Source organism: Epinephelus fuscoguttatus, linkage group LG15 (assembly GCF_011397635.1).
Source record: "Epinephelus fuscoguttatus linkage group LG15, E.fuscoguttatus.final_Chr_v1".
NCBI lineage: Eukaryota > Metazoa > Chordata > Actinopteri > Perciformes > Serranidae > Epinephelus > Epinephelus fuscoguttatus.
Genome location: NC_064766.1, coordinates 41,539,110 through 41,553,585, shown reverse-complemented (window position 1 = coordinate 41,553,585; position 14,476 = coordinate 41,539,110). Strand labels below are relative to the sequence as shown.

At 45.3% G+C, this 14,476-nt stretch overlaps 1 protein-coding gene across 5 annotated transcripts in view; it reads left to right on the top strand.

The window, feature by feature from the left end:
* Positions 1 to 14,476, top strand: part of rasal2 (RAS protein activator like 2) — a 114,825-nt gene that overhangs the window by 64,273 nt on the left and 36,076 nt on the right. For all 5 annotated transcript variants that reach the window (XM_049599510.1, XM_049599508.1, XM_049599507.1 and 2 more), the window contains 2 exons: positions 7,194 to 7,300; positions 13,463 to 13,575. In XM_049599510.1, coding sequence (XP_049455467.1) covers positions 7,194 to 7,300; positions 13,463 to 13,575 — 220 coding nt within the window. The remainder of the gene's footprint in view (positions 1 to 7,193; positions 7,301 to 13,462; positions 13,576 to 14,476) is intronic.

Here is a 14,476-nt window from a genome sequence, read left to right as displayed (position 1 = left end):
TCCATGAGCTTCAAGAGGTAGTCACCTGAAATGGTTTTCCAACAGTCTTGAAGGAGTTCCCAGAGGTGTTTAGCACTTGTTGGCCCCTTTGCCTTCACTCTGTGGTCCAGCTCACCCCAAACCATCTCCATTGGGTTCAGGTCCGGTGACTGTGGAGGCCAGGTCATCTGCCGCAGCACTCCATCACTCTCCTTCTTGGTCAAATAGCCCTTACACAGCCTGGAGGTGTGTTTGGGGTCATTGTCCTGTTGAAAAATCGTCCAACTAAACGCAAACCGGATGGGATGGCATGTCGCTGCAGGATGCTGTGGTAGCCATGCTGGTTCAGTGTGCCTTCAATTTTGAATAAATCCCCAACAGTGTCACCAGCAAAACACCCCCACACCATCACACGATCTCAAATTTGGACTCATCAGACCAAAGCACAGATTTCCACTGGTCTAATGTCCATTCCTTGTGTTTCTTGGCCCAAACAAATCTCTTCTGCTTGTTGCCTCTCCTTAGCAGTGGTTTCCTAGCAGCTATTTGACCATGAAGGCCTGATTCGCGCAGTCTCCTCTTAACAGTTGTTCTAGAGATGGGTCTGCTGCTAGAACTCTGTGTGGCATTCATCTGGTCTCTGATCTGAGCTGCTGTTAACTTGCGATTTCTGAGGCTGGTGACTCGGATGAACTTATCCTCAGAAGCAGAGGTGACTCTTGGTCTTCCTTTCCTGGGTTGGTCCTCATGTGTGCCAGTTTCGTTGTAGCGCTTGATGGTTTTTGCGACTCCACTTGGGGACACATTTAAAGTTTTTGCAATTTTCCGGACTGACTGACCTTCATTTCTTAAAGTAATGATGGCCACTCGTTTTTCTTTAGTTAGCTGATTGGTTCTTGCCATAATATGAATTTTAACAGTTGTCCAATAGGGCTGTCGGCTGTGTATTAACCTGACTTCTGCACAGCACAACTGATGGTCCCAACCCCATTGATAAAGCAAGAAATTCCACTAATTAACCCTGATAAGGCACACCTGTGAAGTGGAAAACCATTTCAGGTGACTACCTCTTGAAGCTCATGGAGAGAATGCCAAGAGTGTGCAAAGCAGTAATCAGAGCAAAGGGTGGCTATTTTGAAGAAACTAGAATATAAAACATGTTTTCAGTTATTTCACCTTTTTTGTTAAGTACATAACTCCACATGTGTTCATTCATAGTTTTGATGCCTTCAGTGAGAATCTACAATGTAAATAGTCATGAAAATAAAGAAAACGCATTGAATGAGAAGGTGTGTCCAAACTTTTGGCCTGTACTGTATGTGTTCATTTGCAAACCCCCTTCACCATGAGAAACAACCACCTTCGAGTGAACAGCGTACACGCTGAAAATGGTACAATTTGACAGAGATGTGGCTCGTGAAATAAGGCGTGTCTGCTTTGTTCTTGCAGTGAGTGGTTGTAAAGATCTATGACGAATTAAAACCAACGTGTTAACACTAGGGCTGCAACTAACGATTATTTTCATTGTCGACTAATCTGTCGATTATTTCTTCGATTAGTCTACTAATCATTTTATTGAAAAATGTGTTAAAATGTTGAAAAATGTTGGTCTGTCTCTCCCAAACCTCAAAATGATGTCATCTAATGTCTTGTTTCATACTCACGCCAAAGGGTTTAGTTCACCATCAAGGGAGAGTGTGTAAAGCTGCCAATATCTGAACGTAAGAAGCTGCAATAAGAGTATTTTGGGTACTTTATAGTACTTTTCTATAATAATGACTCAAACCGATTAGTCGACTACTAAAATAGTCACCGATTATTTTAATAGTTGATTAGTCACCGTTTAGTTAACTAGTCGTTGCAGCCCTAGTTAACATACACTCCGTCTCACAGGACGCTCATACCCGATGTCATGATTGGAAGTCTCTGCCTTCTAGTTTCAAACATTTTTTAAATACGTTTCATAAAATAATTTATCATTCAATTCTCGTCTCATTTTGAATATCTGATAATCAGCCTTAACATTGTCTCATCTTCGTCATGGAGAAAAAGGTCGTTCACGAATAATTTCCGCAATAGTTTTAATTGACAAATTCAACACCAGTCTGTGCTACTGTTCACCTCTGCTACTACAAGTCTCTCCCCAAATCCCATCGCACATCAGATTGGAGGAATTCTTCTTTTTGTCTTCATATCTTTCTGAGTGTCACTGTATTATACGCTATTCAGAATATAAAAACCAAATGTTCAGATATCCCACGACTTCTGCTAAAATAACTAGTAATCATTAACACACTGTGCAGTTCCACCCCTTGTCAGTAGGGGGTGCTGCAGCGCCCTCAGCACCCACTTTCATGCTCCCAAGGTTGCAAGTTACGCACACAGGTGCAGCTAGAGCTGAGAATTACAGTAGCCTTTCTCACCATCGGCTGTGCGTAAACTACGTGTTTGACTTCGTAGTTAAGTTCTTTTGCCTCTTTTATTTTGTCACCATCGTGTTATGAACAAACATTTACATCAGCGATTATTGACATTTGTGAATCGATGCCGAATCGTCCACGTTCGCATCGCGATGCATCTAAGAATCGATTGTTTTCCCCCACCCTTAATGTGCACGGCTCAAATTTAATCGCGCACGTGCTCGCAGGGTTTCGATCCTCGCTGTCAATCAAACGTCAGAGCGAAGTTGGCGGTCAGAAAAATGATGTGTACTGTTTGTAATTAATGATTGTGATACTGTTAATAACAATAATTTGTAGTTGCAGCTTTAATGTGACACACACACACACACACACACACACACACACACACACATACACAGTTAATAGCCGAAGCCTCCAGAGTTGTGTCCCACATCAGTCGGCTGAGAGGAAACTTATTTAGTAATTATCCTCTGAGCGCAGAGACGTGTAGCTCCGGAGGAAGCGAGAGAGAGAGGCTGCAACTGAGCTGCTGCAGAGAGAGAGAGAGAGAGAGAGAGAGAGAGAGAGAGAGAGAGAGGAGCGTCTGCAGAGAGAGGAGAGAAAGAAGACGTGAGAAAGGAGAGAAGCAGAACAGTGCAGTCGGAGGGATTGATTGAATAAATGCGGTAAAACCTCGGCGCTCTGAGAGAGACGGACGGAGAGGAAGAAGAAGAGGGGGAGGAAGAGCGAGGGTTAGAATTACTGCTGAGTGGAGAGAGAGAGAGAGAGAGAGAGAGAGCGCGAAGGGCAGAGATGGGAGAGGAGGGACAGTGAGGAGGAGGAGGAGGAGGAGGAGGAAGAGGAAGGAGGATGCGGTGCTGAGGAGGGAGAGGCAGGTCGAGGTGGGGGGGAGACGCCAAGTCGAGGATGTTCATGGGACGAAGACGGACGTTTGCAGCTTAACCTCATTGGCTGACAGGTGGCGGCTGCTCCGGCCAATCCCGTCTGACTCTGTGTGTGTGTGTGTGTGTGTGTGTCCTCTCCTCAGATGATGGGGAACAGCTGTGATCGAGGTACCGTCTCTTCCTCTTCCTCTCTCTGTTTCTGTCCATGTCATGTGACCGACTTGTCATACCTGGCTTCCTGCGGCATGTTGCCTCAACTTTGAAGAAGAGGAGTGATGATGTCCGCTGCGTTTGGGACCATCATCACTCCTCTGTACCCGTCGGGGGGGAGGGGGGAGGGGGGTTGTCATGTGGGGGTGGGACATGCATGAAAGTTTGTCCCCGGCTTCCCTGCAGCGCTGCATGCACCGTGCAGCGTGCGCCCTGCAGCTGGAACTTGATCCAGCACTTTGCAAGATAAATGCTGACTGCTGCTGCATGCTGCGTTCACTGTCCCTCCGTTACAGTGAGCTGCCTGTTTCTCTCTGTGTCTTCATACCATCCAAACATCATGTGAACTCCACACGGGGCTGATTTCATGCCTCGGTCGATGGTGGTCGATGTAAAACTGTTGATGCTGGGCGATGACTCTGTCTGTGTTGTTCCAGTGTTCAGCTGCCAGAAATGGTTTTGAATGAATCATTATCTAATAAACAGCAGCTCGTAAACTTCTGAACACGGCTGATTAACGACCTGCAGGTCACACTTTACTTTATGCTCTACTTTGTGCATGAACATGTAATGAATGGCTAATAGCACGGCATAATGTCGCTCTGAGCAGACACTGCAAGACATTTTAAAGTGCTTTTTTTACCCTTTAAAAACTGTCGTGCTGAGGACGGTAGTTTGACATCGTTATTTACATGATGCTTTTTAAATTGATTTAAATTAAGAACACTGACAGTGTTAAGAAGCTAAAGCCTCGTGTCTACCAGTCAGTCCGTCTCCGTTCAGCTTGGTACACGTTAAAGTGGTTATTTCTCCACTGTAAAAAGTTATGAATGAGGTGAGGTGTAAATCAGCAGTTTCATCACGATACGATATCATATGGATTCTGTGGACGATTCTTTGGACAACGATTCGATAATTGCCGATATCACAAACTCTGCCATGATATGATTTTGATACGATTCATCTCAGGAGCCTGCGATCGATATGAGCCGATATAATCTGATCCTTTAACTCAGTCTGTTCCAGAAGAAGCTGCTGCAGCTTTACTTTTTACTTTTGGCCATAAAAGATAAAAACAACACATAAATAATAAGAACAGTAAATTTGACTTTGAACTGACTCCACTGACACACAGGAAACAGCACATGGATCACTTTACTTCATTTTTACTTTTAATCCTGTAAATTTATCATTCTAAAAATAAAAACCATAACAGCTACGACCTTCATTTTGTTACAGCAGGAAGCTGAAGTCTGATGGTTGGGCGCGTGACACTTATGAAGAGTGTCAGTCCACTGGTTACGGTGGGCTGGCCAATAAAATCTACGATTTACTAAATACAAACACTGTTGATTTCCTCTGGTGGCGCTGACATGAAAACATTATGTTGAGTAAATGTCTGCTGTCAGTCAGCCTGGTGAGGACACTTTGACCGGCCTCTGTCTCCAACTCCTGTCTCCATGGCAACAATACTAACGACAAAATATGACACAGTCAGCGACATGAAATCCTTCAGGTGCACGACATTTTTTTGGGTCAGAAATAAATAATTTCTTTCGAGCAACACTCATCAAAAGTCTCCAGCACCCAACCATAAATCAGGCTTTAGGCCTCTGTCTGCTGTCATCACGCTGTGCGCTTGTGATGATGTAATTACGCTGCGTTACGTGCGGTGAAAAACCGTACGGTGGCGTCGGAGGAATGAGTGATGAATCTTTCAAAGCGTCCATGCACTCATATCTCAAAAGTAAATAATATAGAGAGTGTTGAGAAGTATTTCCTTTATGTTTCTGCATTTAAAAATATTTTGGATCAATATTTTTTTATGGTGTGAAATCTGATGAAAAAAAGTATTTTTTAAAATTTTATCAGACAATTTAAATACTTTTATGAATTATTCTGGTTTATGGACTCAGAAAACCTTTTAGCTTTTAGGTCGTACAGATTTTAGGGATATGAAGCATTTTAAGATACTTCAAAAAGTGACATCACAATAAGCAACAGTACCAATGTAGGCACTGGAGGACTGTTGCTTCTGGTGCAGAGGTCAAAGGGTAAATGGCACCGACCAGCTGTTTCTATATATTATACAAATATTGACTCATCAGGAGGAGGTGTAACGAGCATTCAGTCACGGTTTATTTTCAACATTATGTTAAATTTGGACGAAGACTTTGCTTGTATCTGAAACATGCTGACAGCAGCTCAGCCGCTGGTGTCTTAGAACAAAAGTAAAGAGATGATGATGGTGTGATGATGGTGAGGCTGCGTGTCTGCTGGGTGTGGGGGGGGGGCCAGCTGGCTGCTAACATGTTAGCCACGACTGAGTTTGTGTCCAAAAATCAGTTAGTGCAGGTTTAAGAAACTCTAAAACATCAGTAGCTGCAGTCAGAACGAATCATCGGTGTTCAGTTCAGTCCCATCCTGATGCTTTACACTTTAACCCTGTGAAAGGAGAACCTCAGGAGATCCTCTGTCACCAGGTGTAGGACGCTTGTCGTAGGTGAGGAGTTATTCTGAGCTTCCTGTCTGCCATGGCGCCGTCAGGAACGTCCCTGCAGCGAGTTAGCAGACTCGTAGGTGGTTCAAGAGCTGGTTCAAGAGCCCGCTCAGGCCTCCAGAGAGACAGAGCTCAGATAAGATGGCAGTGGAGCGAGCAGGAGAGGAAGTAAAAAGGGTCTAAATTTAGCTTTCAAAAAATCAATGAGCCTGGATGTGAGCCAGCTCTGAGGACGTGACCTTTTTACTGGAGCTGAACTGGAACCAGGACGAGTCACTCAGTCGCTGGATTTAAGACACGCAGACGTCAGCGTGTCATCGGCTCTCCTGATTGAGTTCGGCCCTCAGGAATCTGTAACGATCGTAAGCAGGGAGAATATTAACTGAGCTGATCACTGTCCCTGACAGACAGACAGACACTCAGACACACAGACAGATGGCAGTGTGTCAGGAGGACGCAGCACAGAAACTCTTTAACGTTAGCTGATGAGGGAGGAATGAATGAATGATCAGTTTGTGTTCTCTGTATTTATTGTCCACAGAATTCATAGACTGTATGAACTGGTGATGGACGCAGCCTCTAAAGCATCTCAAGCATTCATTCATTCATTTTCTGTTACCGTTTATCCTGCTGGGGGTCGCGGGGGGGTGGAGCCTATCCCAGCTGACACTGGGTGAGAGGCGGGGTTCACCCTGGACAGGTCACCAGACTATCACAGGGCTGACACATAGAGACAGACAACCATTCATTCTTTGTCCATAATAGAGACATGCTTTAAAACCAGGCCTCCAGTTAAACAAATCTGACTTCAGCTCTTTGAGACTCGCTCAACGTCTGTCGCAGTCACAGGTTGGAGTCAGATCCTCCAGAGAGACGTTAGTTTCAGATATTTGTGGTGTCTTTGAAACATAATCATTGTCATGTGATGTGTCAGAAAGGTTGAAGCTGTGGTTGGTTGTTTTTGCTCTACCTGCTGACGATGCAGAAACCAGCTGCCGTTAAACAAACACACCTGTCGTCTCCACCTCCACCTCCTCCTCCGCCATGTATGAATGTCATCACCTCGTCCTCCATCCGTCTGCTTCGGCCCGATTGCTCAGGGGCTGATGATGATGTTGATGATGATGATGATTGTAGAGAGGAGGAAGAGGCTTTGCTGTGGTTGATCTAACGCTGAGTGTCTCTGTGTGTCTGCAGAAGTGTCTTCGGAGCGATCTCCAAGGAGGAGGAGTATCTCCGGTCTGGGGAGTTCAGAGAAGAGCGTCACTGTCGACAATCCAAACTCGTCACCTTTCAAAGTGCCGGTGAGTCTCTGCAGCTCCTTCTCATCATGTCTGACGTTCAGCCTTAGTCCGAAAAACAGCAGCAATGATACTGATCACACAAATGGAGCCCCTGAAATTTAAGCCACGCTGCTTCATTAGAACAAATCATCTGTGCACCAGTGGACCAGTGTGATCATGGAGCCATGATGACCAGAGCTTTAAGTCTTGTCAACACCTGTTTTAATCAGATCAATGCGAAATTTCTACGTCTGCGTTGAAGCAGCGCCGTAGCTACGGCGAAGGCTCCATGTCCACGCAGAGCCTACGCCATAACCTGACGTTTATAGCCATAACTCAAGAATTCATGTCCATGTCTAATGTCTAACAGGATAAAATAATGAAGGTCAAAAGGTCAAAGGTCAGCTTGACTGTGACATCATCATGTTTTAACGTCATATCTCAGGAACAGAAGGGGAGACATTTGGTCAGATACTGAACTGGTGACTCTAATCTTGAAACTGTGCTGATTAGATCTTCAGTCATACAAACAGGGTGGTGTTTCTAGTATTTTTCTAACCTTCGTTTAACCAGGTAGTCTCAGACACAGTGAAGATTGTTTTTATGAATATATTATGATAATACTTAGAAACAAATATATCAGCCTTCGCAGATATCTGGTCACATGTGGACCTGAGCGTCCATCTGGATTTTGTCTGGCCACGTGTCCGTGTGTTTAAACCCACTCATAGATTCAGTAACTGTGAAGTAGCATTAGCTGCTAACATTAGCCTGACTTGCTGTGCGCTGACTGTTCCTGTCGGTGACTTAACATTCAGCACACGTTGTCGACGCCGTCTGTGACGCTACAGGTCGACTCTGTCAGACTTCAGGCAGAGTCGTGCACGTCAGTGAGACACAGACTCGCAGCAGCGCAGACACAGGATGGCTTCGATAGCTGTATCAGTTCTTATAGCGGTTCACACAGAATTTGGGTCATATCTGCAGAGAGCTGAAGTTGTGACATCACTTCCTCTTTAGCCTCTGTAACTCAGTGTCTCATTCAGAGTTTCTGTCTCGGTCTTTCTGAAAAAACAAAATGTGATCCTGGAGTTTACTTTGAATGTTGTCAGACGGATCAGCCTCACTGCAGCAGCTGTGATGAGAGCCTGATATAAACAGTGATTACTTTGAGAGAAGAGAAGAAACTACCAGTGTGTCAGCGACGGTCCTTCACCACATAAACACACTTTAGTTTGTAGCTTTTGTTTGTCAGAGCAGAAGGTAAAGCTCCGTCTGAGGTGACGTCTCATTTACGTCTGCAGGAAGCAGCAGACGCAACGATTTAACTTTCTTTTTGTTCACATTTGTTTATTAGGATAGATCCATCTCGTGTTTGAGGACAGGGCCTTCTGGGAGGCTCGTCCTAAACCTCTTCATGGCTGTGTATGTAGCTCGTATGTTTCTGAGTCCGTCTCTTCAAACACTGATGGCTCATCACATCCTCTGATGCTCACATTTAAAGACAGAATATGTAAAGGAAAAGTGTGTCAGATTTAAGGATATTTAGTGTCGTCTTGCGGTGAGGACTGCAGATTACAACCAGCTGAAAGATATTTGACGGTTACTACAGTCAAGTTTCCACCACACTGTCTGCTTCTCCAAAATGTCCCTAAGTGCGGGTCAGAGTTTCTCCCACCAAGTCTGTTTTTTATAGATCACACCTTTTGTATGTGAGGTGGCGTGCGCCGCTTTCAGGGCTCGTTTTGTGCGTATGCAGTGTTTATAAATGAGACGCCAGCTGATTAATAAACACTGAATAAAACTGTTCATGTCACAAATCCATGTATTTCTGTCACATGCATGCACATCCAACACATGCTCACCTGGTTTTCTCCAGACGTTCAGGAGGTTTTCACCAGGAGCTGAGTGATCCTCAGAGGTCTCCTCCTCTCAGACACAAACACACCAGCTGATTTAACGCAGTATAAGTCAGTGCTTGGTTTGTCCATTCTGGGCTACTGTAGAAACATGGCGGTGCAACATGGTGATGTCCGTAGACGAGGACCTGCTCCCTGTGTGGATATAAACGCCTCATTCTGAGGCAACGAGAACACAACGGCTCTTATTACCAGCTGGTGATAAACTTTTAGTTGTTGGTTGTTTTTAATTCTGTGTTTTAACCAAATGAAGGATTTTAGTCGTCGGACGTCTGGATCTGAAGTTACCAGAGCAACACGCTGAGCAAACGTCAGCAGCAGCTCCACTCCACACCCTGACGTGACAAACTGCATCAGAGAAACACTGATACTTAACATGAAGCTGTTTTGTTGAAATCAGCTGGTGTGTTTGTGTCTGAGAGGAAGAGACCTCTGAGGATCATTCAGCTCCTGAACAGTCAACACTGAAGGAGCTGTGACCACGAGGAGCTGACGGCTTTGCTCCGCCTTTATATCTTCTGGTCGAGAGAGCCAGGCGGCAGATAATTACTGACTGTACATTTCAGATTCACATTAAAGCAGTTTATCAGCTGAGATGAGTCCATGTGCGTCTGTAGTTTTTAAAGGTCCTGTCAGTAATGAGCGTATCCTTCATATTACAGACAGAAACACTAAATTAGATTTGAACCCAATTAAAGTAACTCTCCATCTGAATGAGTTGTCGTGTAAATGTCTTGAACAGCAGACTCCTAATGCACATAATGTGATTAACACATGTACCTGAGTGATTACTGCAGGTTCTCAGAGTACTGCTGCGCGTTTCAGTCAAACATCAATAAGTCAGTCTGAACTATATTTAGCCGACAGACACATGAAGCTCGTCTCTCCGCTGCTGTCGACTACAAACGTTTCCTCTGCAGCTGTCACGAGTCCAAACAGGACTCTGAAGTGTTGTGATGGATATTTAACAGCTTTCAGAGGTCATCAGCACCAACATGCTAACCATCTGCTACCATGTGTGAGGGAGCCGGAGGGGACTCGTGTGTTGGACTGAGACGATGAGGAGGGACAGGAGAAATGCTGATGAGCAGCAGTGGAGGAGGAGGAAGTACTCAGATCCTTTACTGCAGTAAAAGTACTCTTAGACTGAACATGTCCCCTCAGTTAGGGGTGGTAACCTTCTGATCAGAGCTGATCAGATCAGATCAATGGATGACAGGAGCAGCTGTTAGTGAGTGAGAGTACACTTTAGACCCTGAAGGTTAAGGTTCACCGTTCTGCTGCTCCGTCTGTGGAGCAAATATTAAGGGAACATTATTATGTTGTGTTCACTCCAAATATTAGCATCGCGTTACTCGTGTGAGTTTGAACGCTAGAATATTTTGTGTTTGTTCGCTTCATACATGTGTGAAAACACTGAATCGATGAATGACCTTCCCCGGAGGATCTCACTGCTGATTAGCTATATTGGTGCCAATCAGTTGCTGAAGTTTAAATTTTTTAACTCTTGCGAAAAAAGATTGCGATGCAAAATCACGCTACTCACTTCATCTGCGCAGCTTAAAGGGAAATTTCGGTTTATTTCAACCTGTCTCCTATCGTCCTAAATTTGTTTCAAGTGACTAGTGACATATAAATAATAGTTAGCATGTTAGCCGTTAGCCTAGATACAGCCGGGGCGCATAGTAGCGTCAGACCTGTTAAAACGTAAGTGAACGGGCAACCTTCAAGTGCAAAGTTAGTCCACTAAACAAGCTTTTTCTCCACAAAGACCACCTCATATCGTTAGGATAAATGTCAAAGAACATATAGAAAACCACATGTAAACGTGTTGTCTTACCTTACCGGTGTGCTGCCATGTTTGTTTACCATCTTTACCATCTTTGTTTACACGGGGCGATTGACCACCGTCACTGTGTGTCCATATGTCCGGTCTGTTTGTTATTGCCTCATTAAGCAGAAGTCTCTTCAAGTAAAAGATAAAGAGACACTTCAGACACTTTTAATGACAATCTGAGTCTGTGTCAAAATAACTTCCTTCAGTGGACACACAGTGACGATGGTCAGTCGGCCCGTGTGTTTCCATTACAGCTCACTCGCTGTCGGCGCCCTCAGTACCGGATCAGTTTCAAATTTGATGTTCACATCAGTGTCTCTGACCAGTTTACACAGGGAGACAGGGTCCAGGGTGAAAAATGCCAGAGTTATTGTTTGAGCAGGTATTACAACATCATATACGTGGTGTCCATGGCACCGCCCGCTGGGAATTTGCATCTGATCGTGTCTTTACATTGACTGAACATGTAACTTTAGGCTCAGGCGGTATCACAGGATTATGGCATAGCAGGTCATTCAGCAATCCCAACACTGTCATAAATACAGGCGCTCCTCTGACTCAATTTATGTAGTACACAGGACACGCCACCAGAGGTCAGTCTCCAGTTTCTGCTGGCTTAACAGGCAGCTGAGCTAAAAGACATCGCTACACAGAGTGGTGGAGGAATGATGCCCGGCCTCACTGGCTGCATCAGCATTGTGGAACCTTTTGTTTTTCTCGGCTCCTATCTGGCGCACAGGACCGACACATTAACAGACAGCCAGAAACAACCGAGAGAGACTGCTGTGTTTATTGGCGCCTCGCAAACCAAGTTTAAAGGTACATCTAGCTCCACCCACTGTGTCAGTGTATGATGTTAGGTCAATGACAGCAGTCTTGCTTTGTGTTATCGGAGCTATTTATCGGCTTTAATTTCAAGGTGTTCCAGTGTCAGCCAGTAATGTCTCGGACTGATATCTGTCGTGCACCTCTAGTTGTGAGATTAAAAAGTCTCAGATCTTAAACTTCAACTTGTGCTGTTGTTCAGTGTATCTGATCTCATCAGACGATTCTGTCTCAGGTGTTAATGTAAAATCAGGATGTTGCTGTAGCTGGTGGAGCTGGAGCTCATGATTATCTTCATTATGGATTCATCTGCTGATTTTTTTTCTCTCCATTAATCGATTGATTGTTTGATTTGTAAAAACAGTGAAAATAGTGAGAAATGTTGAGCGATGATGAGTCAGAGCCCGAGCAGGTGTCGATGTGCCGACACCGCTGAAGATGAGTGTTTCACATATTCAGAATCAACATGTTTTGATAGATCAGTATTTTTGTCAGCACAGCCAAGCGATGGATAAGCTGAGGAACATGTTGTTGTCTGAGTGTTCTGAGGTGCCAAGTCTTAATTGAGTGAAGCTGTTCTTGTTGACAGCGACGGGAAACGAACCTTCATCATCATTAATTTGAGTGTCTCAGGACGCCGACGTTGGTGAATCACAAGTGAAACTTCGTGCAGAGTTTGTGTCAAAGCCTCACAGTCAGGTCGCTCTCTGAGTATTTTTAGTTCCAGCCCTCAGAGAGTTTCCTCGTACAGTAAACACAGACAGAGAGCATGCTGGGAGATGACGCAGCCTACAAGTCAGTGATGACTCTGATCGATCGACAGGATCAATAGCTGTGATCGGTTTGGCTCCAGCAGGTGGAGACATGTCTGCGCCGTTGGACCGTCGTTATTCTGATGCTTCAACAGGAGCCAATGAGACTGAAGGGAGGACAGGAGGGGAGGGGGGAGACGGAGATGTGTTTGAGGATATTAATATCTCAGGAAATGAGGCCGCTCACTTCCTCTGCTCTGCACGGGGCCTTTATTGTCACAGAGGATCTGAGAGGTGCAGAGCAGCTGAAGGGTTTGATCAGCTGAGTCATGTGACCATCCAGCGCTGCTCACACACACACACACACACACACACACACACACACACACAGGGCTGATGGTCTCTGATGGACTCTGGTGTGTTTGGTCGATCAGCTGATGATGGATCAGCGATGACTCATCATTGGAGACATGACTGAGCTGCAGGAGGCGCTGTGCTTCACGCTGACGTCCTGTGGTCACAGCAGCGAGCAGGCAGCTTTAAGTTTCCTCTGAGGTTTCAAGCAACATACAAATTAAGACACCGCTTATATCGATGTAGGGTCAAGCTGCGCTATATGACGAGTACCAGTGTTCATCTCTCCACACAGCTCCGCCCCCTCATTCACTTTTTAGAGCCGTAGCCTCTTCATCATCCTCTTCATCATCCTCTTCTTTCACCCTCTCCTCCACAGGTGACCCAAACTGACTTCCTGTTTCCCCTCCGACCCCTCCCCTTCCTTCATCAAACAGGGGTTTAAAATGAGCCTGTAAATGATCCGTCCTGACTCTCCATTCTGTTTGTCTCTCAGGGTTTCTTCAGTAAACGTCTCAAAGGCTCCATCAAGAGGACGAAGAGTCAGACCAAACTGGACAGAAACACCAGCTTCAGACTGCCCTCGCTCCGGCCCGCAGACGCCGACAGGTAACTCCACTTGTCCTCCTTTAGATAGCGAGCAGACCGCTGAGCCATCGACCCCTGATCAAAGAGTCGAGCATCAGAGACGGAGACTGATCGTGTGATCCTGTGTGGGTCAGGTGACCCACTCTGTCTCACACTTACACGTCTCATCGCGCAGCGCGCTCATACGTGTGATCGCCTCATGATGAACCTTCATGTTTGTGTACACCGTGGGCAGTTGGTTGACACTGAGCAGCAGTGACAGGCGCTCTGGTATTAAAGTTAATTTCCTGTTCTGCTTCTGCTTCATCCTGTTTCTGCTCTCTGTGTTTCCTCCAGTAATCATGCTCAATGTCCGTCTGTGTGTCCGTCTGTCTCTCTCTGGTCTCTCCGATATCAGAGAGAAAGGTGGAGGCTTTATTTATTTCTCAGCTGTTTTCAGGCGGTTGTGGGTTCCTCCTCTTCCTCCTCATCCTCCTTCCTCCATTAACCCGCCCAGCCTTCCCAGCACTGACTGGAGGTGGTTTTACTGGAAGGCCGGCTCTCCTCTCTCCCTGCGCTCCACTCTGCTGTTGCTCACTTTTCACTCGTGCAGGCGTTTTATGTTTTTCTGTGTTTGTTAAAAATCAAAATGTCTCTGTAGGACAATCAAAAGCCCTGATCATCAATCACCGAGCTGATCGGGTCCTGAAGTGTCTTCGGATCAGTTTAATTATCAGCTGACTCATTTTTTGGCTTTTTGTTATGTTCGTTGTTGGTTTACTGACACAGATCCACATCCACTGTGTGACAGCTCGTCTCTGTTACTTTGATTAATTCACGTTTGTTGTCATGGTCTTTGGCGCCGACGCACAGTATGAACTGAAATGACGGGAGCCTGAAGGTCACACCTGCATCATTTCACAGTTGTTGTTTTTTATTTAAG